Raw genomic sequence first — 16,218 nt, forward strand, 5'->3', positions numbered from 1 at the left:
AATAAAAAATAAAAAACATTGAGGTTAGCATGATGTTGGCTTGGCCCTCGGCAAGCATTCCAGTTTCTCATGTGACCCTTTTGCAAACTAAACTGCCCACCCCTGCTTCACTATAATGTGAATTTCACTCATTTATACATTTTCAGTTTAAACTTCTCTTAAACGCAACCTGAACTAGCTGGGCCTCGTCAGGGTGCCAAATGTTAGGCCAAGTTTGAAAGCAGTCAGCTCACATGACATTGCCATCAAGAATCATGATCTACTTTGACCTGGACCGGAGTTAAACATGTTAAACATTTTAATAATTCTTTTAATAATAAAAACAACAAAAAAAACAAGTGTGTTATTCTCGAGAATTATGGTAAATCTTTTTGAGAGCAGAAGCATAAGTAAACAAAAAAAAAAACTGAGATAACGTGGTTGCACGTTATCTCAGTTGCACGTTAAGTGTGCACACTAAAACACACAAAGGTTTTACTTGATATTTTTAATAACAGAAGACATAAGAAGGCAGAACTGGATTGAACCAACACTGACCTTAAGACATCACGACAGATGATGGCAGGAACTTTGGCATGAAAGTCTGACACAACTTCTGAAAATTCAGCTTAAGAGAGTAGGAATTTGATGAAATAGAGTTAATTAAGTCACAAAACCTCGCATTACATTGAACTAGAAATTAAGTCACAACTTTACAAAGAACCTTTGTATGGAGGACCAAAAACGGCAAAATAAAAAATAAATACATACAAAATTCGAAAAATGTAATTCAAAATTTAACTAAAAAAATAACTCGAAATGGAAATAAAAACAACAATATAAAGTTAATATTTTACTTCTTTTAATTCACAACTCCACAATGAGAGCTCATTAAGTAGACATAAAATATTAGCATTAATCAAGGGGCGGTTAACGACTGCTACTTGCATAGAACATAACACCCGCAAATAATGTATTATATTTTGGAGTGAAAAGATTATATACATGGACCATTCTACCGAATCAGTTCAAATTCCGACTTGGAAAATGTGTGAAATTTGTATATTATTTCAGAAAAACATTGACTATATTCATGTTGCATTATATCTAAAGGGCACATATATAGTAAAAGTAAAGTAAAGTAAGGTAAGTAAAGTAAGTATCAATTTTCAAATGATATTTTGTAGTTTTTCCCAAATATCTTCCCTGTCTTAAAATTTATCACTACTGAAACACAGCATTACAGTACTCAACTCAACTCAAGTTTAATAAAAAGATTCCTATTAGCTGACTCATATTTTTTTTTCTGTTCCCCACTTTACAGAATATTTAGATAAATTATATGGTTTAGGCATCAAAATCAGTCTAACTGATTTTTTTTTTTTTTTTTTTTTTTTTTTTAACAGAATTTTGTATTATTTTTCCCTAAATGTGTCAAAATTAAATACTATTTTTCGTTGTAAAATGTAGAAAGTTGATCATATTGACTCCATCATTCATCATAACTTAAAGCTCGCATACACGTAATCAGGAATTATCATAAATTGTTGGTTGATTATTAAATATATTTTATGTCTGTTTTTTCGTGACTGCGAAGTTTCGGTAGTACCATACTGTTGCTGTTGTTGCAGTAATACTTTGTCTGAGGGTAGGTAGCATTGTAATCACTTTTTTTTTTTTTGCTATATTTTCACTTTTATCATTTATTATAACTAATGAAACAATTAATCCCTTTCCTACCACTTTGTCCTGTACTCGGGGTTGGGGGTGAGACGGCGCAGGTGGAGCTGATCACAGCCTACTTAGGGCAGAAGCCGGGTCCATGCTGGACAGGACATCAGTCTATCATAGGGCATATCATTTTAATAACAGTGCTTTCACCTTCCATGAAATTTTAATTAGAATGACAAACATTTTTTGTAACATACATTTAACAAATTAAGGGGCATATTCACTAAGAATGCGCGAAATATTGCACCACAACTGCACCTGCAGTCTGCGCCAAGTTACCCACCTATTCACTAAGGATATTGCTCTAATCATATACCGGCTCAAACACGCCCACAAAACTGACAGCTTGGAGCAAATTTGCATCTGATTTACCACACATGGCAATGGATTTGCGCCAATAACATGGTTGTTATAGTAACAGTTGTGAGAAAGATGACATTATCAGAAAGTGAGGTTGGACCGAGAGTAAGCGTTTATAGCGCCATTAAACTGTACAGAGCAGAGAGGACGACGACGACGTCATTCATTCATAAAGTACAAATTATTGGTGTGATCATTTAAAAAAAATATAATTTCAGAGGTTTGCGTGGGCGTACAGTATGCATCTGGCACGTAAAAATGATCGTAAAATTGCTGTATTTCCTGAAGAAGTGGCTTAATGCTCTTCTTCATTTCAAGTAATTCGGCAACCATTTCACTGAGTTTTTTAAGAGAAGATTTTATCTCGTCATTCTCGTCAGCTCTTTTTCCGCCAGGCATTCTGCAACAATTAAAAGTTAAAAAATTCCAATGCAAAAATCAACAAGTAGTTAGATTCACGAGCGAGTGCAGGAGCAAGTACAGATGCGTCCTTCCTCAACAGATGCGTCCTTGAAAGTGCCAACAGATACGTCCTTGAAGTGACATTTTAAAAATTTGCAAAATATGATATGAAAAAAAAAATGCACCGAACTGTCACCATTGTCTTACAAACGCCATTATGCCATAAAGTGACAGAAAAATGACCAACACAACACAATCAATGTCACGCTCTTTTTTATTTTTATTTTTTTAATTTTTTTTACAGTAGAGTACGTTTTTAATTTTAAAACAATTTGTTAATTGTTATGAAATTACTGTATCAGTGACTAAAAAATGCAACCAAGTTTCTATTTGGTTCACATTTCTTCCCACTATTCTGTTAACAAGTGTATAAAAAAAATTAGAAAAAAATATTGAACATTTAATTGTAAATTCAAATATAAATTGTGCCATTATTTTGCAACTAAACGTGAGTTGATTATTGAAATCATACGATTAATTGCAATTAAAAATTGTAATCGCCGACCTGCTTGTTGGTGTGTATGAGAGACCACTCCACCATCGAAAAACAGTTTGCAAAGGTGGAGCCCAACCGAAGACACACTTAGGACCTCCCCCTCATTTGAATAATATTTCATGACGCATTTCATACTGACTGCATCATGAAATAAATAAATATGAGAGAAACCAGATGGAATCCTAAATGGGTAATCACAAGTGTGGCACATATATTTGCCCACATAGAACCCAGTAAAAGCCCATTCAGATCCCAGTTCAAGCCCATATAAGCAAACACAGGTGGTACATACATGGTCCTCGCATGAAATTATCCATTTGGAACCCACCTAAGACACAGTCAAAAACCCATGTAAGCCCATGTGGGCTAACACAAGTGTGCCCCTAGAGGAACCCAGGAGCACAAACACATGGAACCCGCGCCTATATGCCCATGTGAAAACCCACATGGGGCTCAACTGGACATGTTGGCTGGGGGGCCTTTTTGATTGATATTTAAATGTTATTTATATATTTATTTTTGCATTTATTTCCACTTTATTTTTTTTATATTTTTTATGTATATTTATTTTCTGTTCTATTCCCATTTAGTTTTTGTATTTAATTTTTTAATTATATTTTTATATACACTTTTTATTTTCCGTTGTATTTATTTTTTTTATTTTGACATTTTTGGTCCTCCATGCTCTTGAATGAAAAGAGCTTACTTGCAAAAACAAGAAAGGCAGAGAAGATGCTTAAATGTCAGCTAATCAAATTTGATGCAGTTATACATCCATCTATCCATTTTCCGAACAGTGCACACTTATTCCAAAAATTAGGAACGCTTGATACCACTTTTTTCAAGACCAATACCTGAACGTGTACTCAACTCGAGTAGTCACCAATACCAAGCAGCGATACCACGTGTAACTTATTACTTTAATACATACAATATTAAAAAAAAACAATTACAGATAATTTCAAACAAAAACCTCCCAATATATATCTCAAAAAAGCATTTTCCTTAAAATTGCATAGATATATATATATATATATATATATCCATCCATCCATCCATCCATCCATTTTCTTGACCGCTTATTCCTCACAAGGGTCGCGGGGGGTGCTGGCGCCTATCTCAGCTGGCTCTGGGCAGTAGGCGGGGGACACCCTGGACTGGTTGCCAACCAATCGTAGGGCACACAGAGACGAACAACCATCCACACTCACACGCACACCTAGGGACAATTCGGAGCACCCAATTAACCTGCCATGCATGTCTTTGGAATGTGGGAGGAGACCGGAGTACCCGGAGAAGACCCACGCGGGCACGGGGAGAACATGCAAACTCCACCCAGGAAGGTCCGAGCCTGGACTCGAACCGGAGACCTCAGACCTGGGAAGCGGACGTGCTAACCACTAGACTACCGTGCCGCCCATATATATCTATATATCCATATATATATATCTATATATCCATATATATATATATATATATATATATATATATATATATATCCATATATATACACACACACACACACACACACACACACACACACACACATATATATATATATATATATATATATATATATATATATATATATATATATATATATATATATATGGCTGGGCGACATGGCCAAAATATGAAATCTCGATTTTTGCAGTCATTAAGGGAGATTATGATTTTGATTTTTATCAAATAAACCCAACAAATATTTAAAGGTTTTATTTATTCAAAAATAATCCCTATGCAAAATTTTGTGACAACAATAATGGATACTGACTCTAGATCAGTTTTAACATACACTTAACATTCACTGTTTGTACTTAAAATGCCTGCGATTGGTTGGCAACCAGTCCAGGGTGTACCCCGCCTACTGCCCAGAGCCAGCTGAGATAGGCTCCAGCACCCCCCGCGACCTTTGTGAGGAATAAGCGGTCAAGAAAATGGATGGATGGGTGCTTAAATGCCACAATTAAGTAGTTAGGAGCTAGTGTAAAGGTCTTGTAAACCATCCATCCAGCATTCTGTCACTTGTGCAAAATTACAACTCATGTAACAGAACGTAAGAACGTAAGAACCACAGCTTTTTATAATTCAGAATACAAAACTCAATTTCACGATGTAGCAAATTTTCAACGATCCGATTTTTAATATGACGTATCGAACTAATTCGATTTATGAACAATCAGAGTAAGTAGGAGTGCTGCTAGGATTTGTTGGATTTGTCAAAACAAAAAAAACTAAAAAAAAAGTATCTTTGGTGCTCTTCAGAGAATGGATCTTTTTGGACATACTTCGATTTACTGCCCAGCCCTAATATATACTTGCAGTAACTGCATTAGCGACTTTCTGACATGTATGCCTTCAGTTCCCAATTGCAAAATGGCCACAAGATGGCGGCCGGCCGGCACTGCTATCGGCAGCCTCCACGAATACCAATACCTTAAAATAAGGCTGATGGTGCCTACTTGGTATCGGTACTTGACCATCCCTACTAAAAATTCAAAATTCTGCACACAACACTTGATAATGACAACAAAAGATTAGAAATTTCTCACTTTTTTTTTTTTTGCAAATGTATTTGAATGTAACATGCATTACATACAGGTAGTCCTCAACTTATGAACACAATTGGTTCCGAGAGGTTGTTTGTAAGTCGAATTTGTTTGTAAATCAAGGTATGGCAAGGCAACTTTATTTGTATAGCACATTTCATACACAAGGCAACTCAAAGTGCTTTACACAAGCAAAGACAACACATCATCATCAACAAACAGTAGTTAACATTCAGAGGAAGAAGAGAAAATAAAAGTAGGTTACAAAATTTACTAAAAGAACATACATCGACACTAACATTTTTCAGCAAACTTTAAAAACATTTAGCGTAAGGAAGTTTAAAGGGGCACGAAGCAGGATTCAGAGTTTTTGCACATTTGCGACCCCTCTGGCGAAACGTGGAATGGACCACAGCGACGCGCACACGGCCAGGAGCGTGTGCGACTTTTCGGGCACGAGCAAACCTCCAAGTTAATCGAACAAACGTAAACACGGAGCACAACGCCTTTTTCATAGGCTTAATGTCTACAGAGGTAAGAAACTTATTAATCTTCACTTTGTATGTGAAAGTCATTTTGAGTGACAAAAGCTTACGTAATTACAACCTTCCAAACGTAAATAGTGCATCCCGTGAATCCGATGACATTGAGGATAGCAGTGCGTTGCTAATATGCCCAAGTGCAGAGACATTAGTTAGCCGACTTGGGTCCTCTGGCACAATATCTGAAGCCAACAGCCAAAACCTGGGTGTCAAGATGGACAGTGACTTTAAACTGGACCGGCAAATTGCCACTGTTGTCAAATACAGCTTTTTTCATTTTAGACAGCTGACTAAAGTCAAAAATCTATCTCAGCAGCACTTAGAAATGGTAATCCATGCCTTTGTTACATCTCGGCTGGATTATTGTAATGCACTTTATTTTGGGATCAGCCAGTCCTCCCTGCAGCGTCTCCAGCTTGTCCAAAATGCTGCTGCTCGTCTCCTTACTGGTGCCCAAAAGAGGGAACACATAACCCCTATCCTGGCCTCTCTTCACTGGCTGCCCGTGAAATTTAGAATCCATTTTAAGATTCCTCTATTTGTTTTAAAATCTCTCAATGGTCTTGCCCCACCATATCTCTCCGAGCTCTTGCACCCCTACACACCTGCCCGGTGCCTTAGGTCAGCAGACCAGACACAATTGGAGGTACCGAGGGCTAAGCGGAGGCTTATGCCAAGGTCAGACTACGCGATTTTTTTGTCTCACACATTGCCCTGTCACATTACCCGATAAATTCGCTCTGTGTCGTGGATGGGGCGTGTAGTCACACTACAAGTCTGAACGAGACAAGACACCAGCCGATCATCGCGTGTTGCCTTGCCAAGAGAGACGCGTCGGCGCTGTTTGGCGGGGAGGTGGAACCAAAAAAAAAAAAAAAAAGAGGCACGGACAGGGAGTGTTTGCGTGAATGGAGCACGCAGGGATAAGTGTGATGTGAGCGCATTGCTTGCGCTCCCTGCTTCCCAATAGTGTTTAAAATATGATTGCGTAGCCATCTGTATTTTAATTTATTTAGGCCTACATGCGCCGGGGTAATATAGCCGATTTTGTTAATTAATTTGCGGGATGACATCTTATTTTATTATTTTATCAAACACTGAAATATATTATTAGAGTATTTTTTTTATACTGCTTAATTTATTCATATTTGACTTGTTTTAGAATGGTGCATTGGATAATACGCCACTCACTCCGAGGGGGAAAAAAAGACTTTCAAGTGAAAGCGGGACAAGGCGGCCAGGCCTGGCCCGACTACATGAAAATGTGATCGATCCTTACTAAATATGTGCCCATCTCTACTTATATGCCCAAATCTCTGAAATTATTAGAACAACAGTCACAATATCTATTTTTTGGTCCTCTATTCACGTCGCCATTGCCTGACGATGGGTTGCATGGAGGCGTGCGCGCTCCATGCAGCCGCAGCGCTGCAGCGGGGAGCTTTTTTTTTTTTTTTCTCCGAGTTGCACCTGTCTGCATGGCCCCATCCCATGAGATATCCAGGGGATAAATAAATAAATAAATAAAAAGAGCTATAAAGTGCTGTTCGGTGTGTGATTGACATTTCGTTCCCTCTCGCTATTGGTCAATGCTGTGGAACCAAACGGACGACGACGTAGCTATGTCACATTATGCGTCAAGACGAGCAAAAATTCTAACATGCTAGACTTTCGTCGTGATGGTCGCGAACCGTCCCGGACAACAGGCGACCCTTCGTTGAACGTGTCACACTACACGGGCGACGCTACTCCAAGACAACCCAAAATCGTTTACGACATGCCCCGTTTGTCCGCGACACGTCGGTCGGGCTAAAATCGGGCTGTTTTCGTGTAGTCTGACCGAGGCACTAGAGGAGATCGAGCCTTTTCTGTTGCCGGTCCCTCCCTTTGGAACGACCTACCACTAAATATTAGGCAGTCCCCCTCATTATCCTCTTTTAAAAGACGTCTTAAAACACATCTGTATTCTTTGGCTTTTGGCGCACCATGAGACCTGTTCTTGGTGTTTTGTGGTGTGTATGAGTTTGTTTAGTCTACTTATTTATGTATTTATTTATCTCTTTATTCACTACTTCTTATTTATTCACTGATGTAAAATGTATTTACTTGTTAAAAAAAAAAACTGTATTCGCACTTCAAAATGTTTGCTTTGATCTTGTTTACTGCAAAACTGATGTTTATGTACAGCACTTTGTATACAGCAACGCCTGTTCTTAAAGCGCTTTATGAATAAAGTTGAGTTGAGCGACCGTGTGGTAGTTTTATTCTGCACTGCGAATCATAAATAGACCCTATCATATTTTCGTTACGAAGTCTTACCTTTTTAGCAAAAAGTCAGCAAGCTGTGGGTCCCGTTTCATCCCCAGGATAGCTCTTAGCTTTCTCCACCTGACAAACACTGCAGCCTGATTTATGCCTCCAAGTTTGCTCTCGTGTTAATGACCGGCGTAGATCACATGATCTACGCGAGCCATGAATTTTAAGCGTCGCGTAGCTCGTGGTCGGCTGCGGTGCACACGTCGCCAATATTGCACGCTGTAGATGGTGGGGCATAGCTCGCTCGTGATTGGTCCATTCGATGACATACTCGACTTTAGTTTCTAAAGACAGTGACTCAAGCTGTTTTTTTTTAACAGCAATCCTCTTTTCTTTATTCCCGAAACTACGATAGTTAACTAACTATGATAGTCAACATTGGTCAGTCAACATTTGACCCAAAGGTAACATATGCAGACTGAACAACAGGGGTCCAAGGACTGACCCTTGAGGGACCCCATGTCATGGCCATTCAATCCGATTCAAAATTTCCAATGGTCACAAAGTAACTTCTTTCCTCCAAGTAGGACCTGAACCATTTAAGGACTGTTCCATTTAAACCCACCCGTTTCCAGCCTGTCCAATAGTATATTATGATCAATCATGTCAAATGCTGCACAGAGGTCCAACAAGACGAGCAGTGATACCTTCCCTCCATCAGTGCTCAATCATATCATCCAGTACTTTAATCAGAGCTGTTTCTGTACTTTGATGATGTCAGAAACCTGAATGGGATTGATCAAAAAGTCCGTTTAAGCTCGGGAAATTGCAGAGTTTTCGACCATGTTTTCAACAATTTTGGTCAAGAAGGTAAGGTTTGCGACTGGTCTATAATTTGCTAGCAGGGAGACATCTAGTGTTCTCTTTTTTAGAATGGGCTTGACAGCGGCTACTTTCAGAGATTTAGGAAGCACCTGATTGAAGTGAGCAGTTGATTATTTGCTGTAAATCGATCTGAACAGATTTCACAATGGTTTTGAAAAAGCCAGATGGTCTTGAGTCAAGACAGCTCATGGAAGGTTTCAATTGCTGTTGCTAGTATTTTGATCCACTGAGTCAAATTCTGTCATGGTAATTGAATTATTCCTAGGTGATTTTAAGTGCTGCATCATTTTGTCATTTTGCTGGTTTGTGATGTTTGACCTGATGGATGTGATCAAATCGCATTAAATTTTGTTTAAAAACTAAAATAAACTAGACTAAGAAATTTCTGGAGACATTGCATGGGAATGCTGAAAGCTGAATGCTAATAGCTGAATGCTAAGCTAAATGCTAATAGCTGAATGTTAATGAAGGAAATAGAAAGATAAATAATGTGAAAATTACATAGTAATTAATTATTAATTACTAGTAACCAGTGAATGTGTCATTGAACATTAAATAGAATGCATTAAATGTATGGTAAACAAATTACAATGAAAGATAAATTGTGTGTAAATTAGAAATTATCAATTGTAGATGAATTATAAATGAAAAGACAAAAGTTGGAATTCAAGTAGTCTGAGGCTGGTTTCAACCCCTCGCCTCCTGTTTACTGTTCAATGAGCTACCGCACAGCCACTCTACCCACTGACTCATAGGAGACTTAGTGCTGGCATTGAAGTTTTTTGAAATGTAATTTAGAGTTGTCTTGCTGAACCAGTGAATGTGTCATTAAACATTAAATTGAATGCATTAAAGAAACCGTATGTTAAATGAATAAAGAAAGATACATTGGTTGTAAATCACATATGAGAAATTATGAATGAATTGTATATGAAAGGACAGAAGTTTAAATTCAACCAATCTGACACTGGTATCGAACCCTCGCCTCCTGTTTACTATTCAATGATCTTCTGCACTGCCACTCTATCCACTCAACCACAGGAGAGTTGTTGTCATCATTGAAGTGTGAAATGTAATTTAGAGATGTCTTGCTGAACCAGCGTGTCATTGAACATTAAATTGAATGCATTAAATAAAACGTATGTTAAATGAATAAAGAAAGATACATTCGCTGTAAATTACATATGAGAAGTTATGAATGAGCGCGGCACGGTAGTCGAGTGGTAAGCACGTCCACTTCCCAGTTCTGAGGACTCCAGTTCGAGTCCGGGCTCCGGCCTTCCTGGGTGGAGTTTGCGTGTTCTCCCTGTGCCTGCGTGGGTCTTCTCCGGGTACTCCGGAGACTGGTATCGAACCCTCACCTCCTGTTTACTGTTCAATGAGCTACTTCACTGCCAATCTATCCACTGACCCACAGGAGACTTGTTGCCATCATTGAAGTGTTGTGAAATGGAAGCAGTGAATGTGTCATTGAACGAATGCATTCAATAAAATGTATGTTAAATGAATAAAGAAATATAAATTGGTTGTAAATTACAAATGAGAAATTATGGATGAATTAATAAATGAAAAGACGAAAGTTTTAGCTTTAACTAAAAAATAAAAAGAAGTATGTCTTACAGTGTATCTATATTGAAAAGTGACATATGATGCTGAATAATGGGGGCCACGTGTTCAATCACTTCAATGAAATTATAGAATGCATTATGCAATATGGATTAATTTAGAAGAAATGGTTTGTCAAATGACATTTAACGAAATAGATGTCAACTTGTTGTATTATGACGAAACTGAGAAAAAAAAAAAAAGTTTCTCCATCCGAGGTTTGAACCAGCGAACCATTCGTAGGGCTGTCTGCTATTCACCTGGCTCAAGCGCTTAACCCCGTGAGCTAACCGGACCTGTGAGCAGCAGAGCGAATTGGCGTATTTGTAATTTAAAGTGTCACCTGACGCTGAAAGTCATCAGCGCTGATTTGGGACACGTGTTTGATCATGTCAGTATAACGCATTTCCTGGTATGATAGTCAGTTGGTATACTTAATATCCGTTTACATAATTGCCACGGACATATGTGCAATGTACAGTCGGCGGTGGGCTTTGAACCTGCGACCTCCTGCTTACTGTACATGCACTCTCCCAACTGCGCCACTGAACAGTATTAGAAAGCCAGTCAATACAGGACTGCTGTACCTTTGACATCAGCTGCACTTGGCCTGCGAGATGCTGTGACTATCGCGAGACCGGTAGCGAGACTGGGAAAATCTAACATGGCGGCGTCCTGCTGCTAAAATAGAATTAGCTTTATATTTCTAATTAAACCCGAATTTAATGATTAGATAAATTCGATTTTTTTCTTTTCTAAGAAAGATCGGAAATATTATCCAGTGTGGACGACCTCGAACGCTTTATTGACGATTATTTTTATAGCTGCGCGATGGATGATCTGGCGGCTAGTCGTGATAATCCTTCGAAAAAAAAGGAAAAATGACTCGTCAACAGACACGGACGATTTAGTAACCGCCGACGTATCGGTGAGTATGCTGGATTCCATAAATAAAAAACTTGACGTCCTCTGTCTTATCCGCGAGGACGTCAAAGAATTAAAGGCAAGTTTGGAATTCGTCAGCCAACAGGTAAGCGATCTCCAACGAGATAATTCCGAGCTACGCTCCTCTCTCGTCGCTGTCACAGCCGAGTTGGAGACGATTAAAAAGGAAAATAAAATGCTAAAGGAAACGGTCTTAGATGTTCAATCCCGTAGTATGCGGGAAAATCTAATATTTTCAGGTATATCCGAAAATACCCCAGATAATCCAGAGGGCGAGATAAAAAAATTTATGACATTATCGCTAAAGATCCCTCAGGAGACGGTAAATAATATCTCTTTTCACCGTGTACACCGGCTCGGAGCTCGTAAGGGCAATAAGCCCCGTCCTATTATTGCTAAGTTCGAACATTTTAAACATAAAGAATTGGTAAAAAGTAAAGGACGGGAGCTCAAAGGGACATCTTTCGGGATGAATGATCAATTCCCAAGAGAGATAAACGAGCGGCGAAAAGTACTGTTTCCTATAATGAAACAAAACAGACAGGAGGGTAAACGGACTTCGATGGTCGTTGATAAATTATATATCGACGGCCAGCTATTCCGAAACCCAACCTCGACCCCTTGGCAGTTCTAACTGATAATTGGTAGAGCCGAGTATTGTGTGATTATTTGATGTATGTATATGTATGTGTATGTATATGTGTATATATGTATATATATGTATATGTATGTATATGTGTATGTATATGTATGTATATGTATGGATAATGGGTTACGAAACTGAGAATATGAATTTATATCATGTATAGGCTATAATAATAATAATATTGATAATAATAATAATAATAATATAAAAATATATTCTTAAAAAAATAAAAATAATAATAATAATAAAAATAATAATCTCGCTTAGGTCACTATTTACTGGTGTATTGTTATGTTGAATCCCCCACAGATTTCCTTCACACTCACTTCCCCCCACGTTTCTTCACTATTATACTTATCTACTTGCTATCTCTCTCTTTATATAAATTATATAAATTGCCTAATTACTCTTTTGCTATCCTACAATATGTTAATATTAATAAGCAGCTTATATAGATGTATACATAAGACTGAGTCTATATTGCTCGTATGCAGAAATTAGTTCTGGTCTCCTGGAATGTGTGTGGCGCTCGCTCCCAGGCAAAAAGAATAAAAATTTTAGACCATCTCTCAAAATTTAAGGCAGATATTTGTCTCCTACAAGAAACCCACTTACAAAAATCAGAAGAAAAATTATTTATAGATAAAAATTTTAGTCAAGTTTACTCTGCCTCCTATAATAGTAGACAAAGAGGTGTCTCTATACTTATACATAAGAATTTATTCTTTACTCTAAATAATATAGTAACAGATTTAGAGGGCCGATATATTATTATCCAGGTAACTATATTTAATAAAGTATATACAATTGGTAATTTATATGCCCCAAATAATGATGACCCGGATTTTTTCCATGAATTTTTCTCTCGGTTACTCGATTTAGCAACAAATTCTACTATTATTATTGGAGGTGATTTTAACACGGTCTTAAACCCGTTAATAGATCGTTCTAATAATACGATATATACAAGGCGATTACGATCCGCTAAAGTAATAGATGAATATATGGAGGATTTTGGCCTCAGCGATGGCTGGAGACTTCAAAACCCAACTAAGAAGGAATTTACTTTCTTCTCTGCGGTGCACCGATCATTCTCAAGAATTGATTTTTTCCTTACAAATAATTCTATTGTTGATAAAACTGCTATAAAAATACATTCTATAATTATAAGTGATCATGCACCAGTCTCTCTCACTCTACAAATTGACTCTACCTTTAAACTTCCCCCGATATGGCGTTTTAACATCTCATTACTGAAAGACGTAGAGTTTGATAAAATTATTAGAAGGGAGTGGGCAGATTTTTTGGAAATAAATGACTCTCCAAATATATCTCCATCTCTTCTCTGGGAAGCAGGAAAAGCGGTAATTAGAGGGAAAATTATATCATATTCAACTTATAAAAAGAAACAGGATCAAAAATTAGAAAAATACCTGGAAGATAAAATTAAACAACTAACGGATGAATATGCATTAAACCAAAATAATCAAATATGGATAGAACTACAGAATATAAAAATACAGCTAGATAACATGTTATCTAAAAAGACAGAGTTTATAATACAACAGTTGAGATATAATAATTTTGAACATAATAATAAATCAGGTAAATTCCTGGCAAATCAACTTCAACGGAATCGGGAAAAATCTCTTATCACGGCTATTAAAGATATAAATGGTGAATGCACACAATCACCAAAAGAAATTAACCATATTTTTTATAACTATTATCGAAATCTATACTCAGAAATTAATAGACCTAATCCTGAACATATTGAGGTATTCCTGAATAGCTTAAATATACCTCAGTTATCTATTGAACATAAAGATATTCTAGATGCCCCGCTTACTATAGATGAGTTGTATCGTGCTTTAGACAGTATGCCTAATGGCAGAGCACCTGGTCCAGACGGCTATCCGGCTATATTTTTTAAACATTTGTGGTTAATGTTTGCTCCATTATTTCTAAGAGTAGTAACTGAAATTAAAAGTAAGGGTGATATACGTCAAGATATGAATATAGCAGCAATTAAACTTTTATTAAAGCCAGAAAAAGACCCCACCCTCCCGTCAAGTTACCGACCGATATCACTAATTAATACCGATATTAAAATTATCGCTAAGGCCTTGGCATCTCGACTAGAGACAGTAATCTCGACAATTATTCATAGCGATCAAACAGGTTTTATTAAAGGTCGTCATTCTACTAATAATATTAGGAGGCTCTTTAACTTGATTAGTATGTCACAGCGGTATGATAAAAAGGCAGTTGTTATTTCGCTGGATGCAGAAAAAGCCTTCGATAAAGTTAACTGGTCCTTCCTCTTTGCTGTCTTAAATAAATTCGGCTTCGGGGAGTCATTCATTCAATGGGTCTCAATATTATATGATTCTCCTAAAGCTACAGTTACTACCAATGGGATTACATCACAGAGTTTTACTCTACAAAGGGGAACAAGACAAGGGTGCCCAATGTCTCCTTTATTATTTGCTATATTTATTGAGCCGCTTGCATTAGCTATACGTCAGGATAGACGGATCCAAGGAATCCACTCCGGGACAATAGAACATAAAATTAATCTATATGCCGATGATATACTACTCTATTTAGAAGAACCTGCTATCTCGCTAGGGGAAGCATTTAACTTAATAACTAAATTCTCTCACTTATCAGATTACTCTATTAACTGGACAAAATCAACATTATTACCTATCACAGAAAATTCATGGAATCCTACAAGTCAGGATCCACACTACTCCTTTCCTACAGGTAATTTAAAATACTTAGGTGTTAAAATTTCACCAAAGTTAACTGAATTAACTTCTTGAAATTTTTTTACCGTTATTGGACAGTATCCGTAGTGACCTGGAGCGCTGGAATAATCTTCCGATCTCTTTAATAGGACGGATAGCTACTATAAAAATGAAAGTTTTACCAAAGATTAATTATTTATTTTCAATGATTCCATTTAAACCTACGTCTAACTGGTTCCAATCGCTGGACTCTGCTATCATAAAATTCTATTGGAATAAAAAAAAAGCTAAAATTAGTCTATCTACTCTTCAGGAAAGTAAATCTAAAGGAGGTTTAGAGGCACCAAACTTTATGTACTATTATATAGCTAATCAACTACAATATCTTGTGCTATGGACACAACCCAACAGAGATACTAACTGTTGGTTGGAATTGGAGCAGAAGGATTGTAATAATCTTAGACTGTTAGATTTACTCTTTATTACAAAATCAATAAAACGACATAATTGTTTTAAAAACCCAATGATAGCCGCCACCCTGACTGCCTGGTGGAAGGCATTAGAAATTACAAACTCCCAATTGGCGCCCTGTGGGCTCTCTCCCATTTGGCATAACCCCGACTTTCAACTTAATAATCAGTCGTTCCATTTAAGCTTATGGGAGCAGAAAGGAATTACACACCTTCATCATCTTTTCTCAGATAATAAGTTTATATCGTATACAAACTTGGTCCAGAAATATGAAATAAAAAATGGAAATTTCTTACATTATCTGCAAGTTAAAAATATGGTTAAGAAACAAATCCCAACACTTCAGGATACGCTCCAACTGCCTGTCTTAGCTAAAGATATTATAAAGCTTTCTCCAACAACAATAAAGAAAATATCAAAAATATATAAGTTATTTTTATACACAAATAAAACGTATTTACCGACTTTAAAATGGGAAAAAGACTTGTCTATAGTTCCGGAACCAGACTTTTGGACCCAAATCTGTGAAAATGTATTT

At 37.2% G+C, this 16,218-nt stretch overlaps 1 protein-coding gene across 11 annotated transcripts in view; it reads right to left on the reverse strand.

The window, feature by feature from the left end:
• tut4 (terminal uridylyl transferase 4) overlaps positions 1-16,218 on the reverse strand; it is a 112,281-nt gene that overhangs the window by 71,584 nt on the left and 24,479 nt on the right. For all 11 annotated transcript variants that reach the window (XR_013285232.1, XR_013285231.1, XM_077533422.1 and 8 more), the window contains one exon: positions 538-607. Coding sequence is in view for 9 of the 11 variants with exons in the window: in XM_077533422.1 (XP_077389548.1) it covers positions 538-607 (70 nt within the window). In the remaining 2 variants the exon portion in view is untranslated. The remainder of the gene's footprint in view (positions 1-537; positions 608-16,218) is intronic.

The sequence above is a fragment of the Festucalex cinctus genome, chromosome 10 (genome assembly GCF_051991245.1).
Source record: "Festucalex cinctus isolate MCC-2025b chromosome 10, RoL_Fcin_1.0, whole genome shotgun sequence".
NCBI lineage: Eukaryota > Metazoa > Chordata > Actinopteri > Syngnathiformes > Syngnathidae > Festucalex > Festucalex cinctus.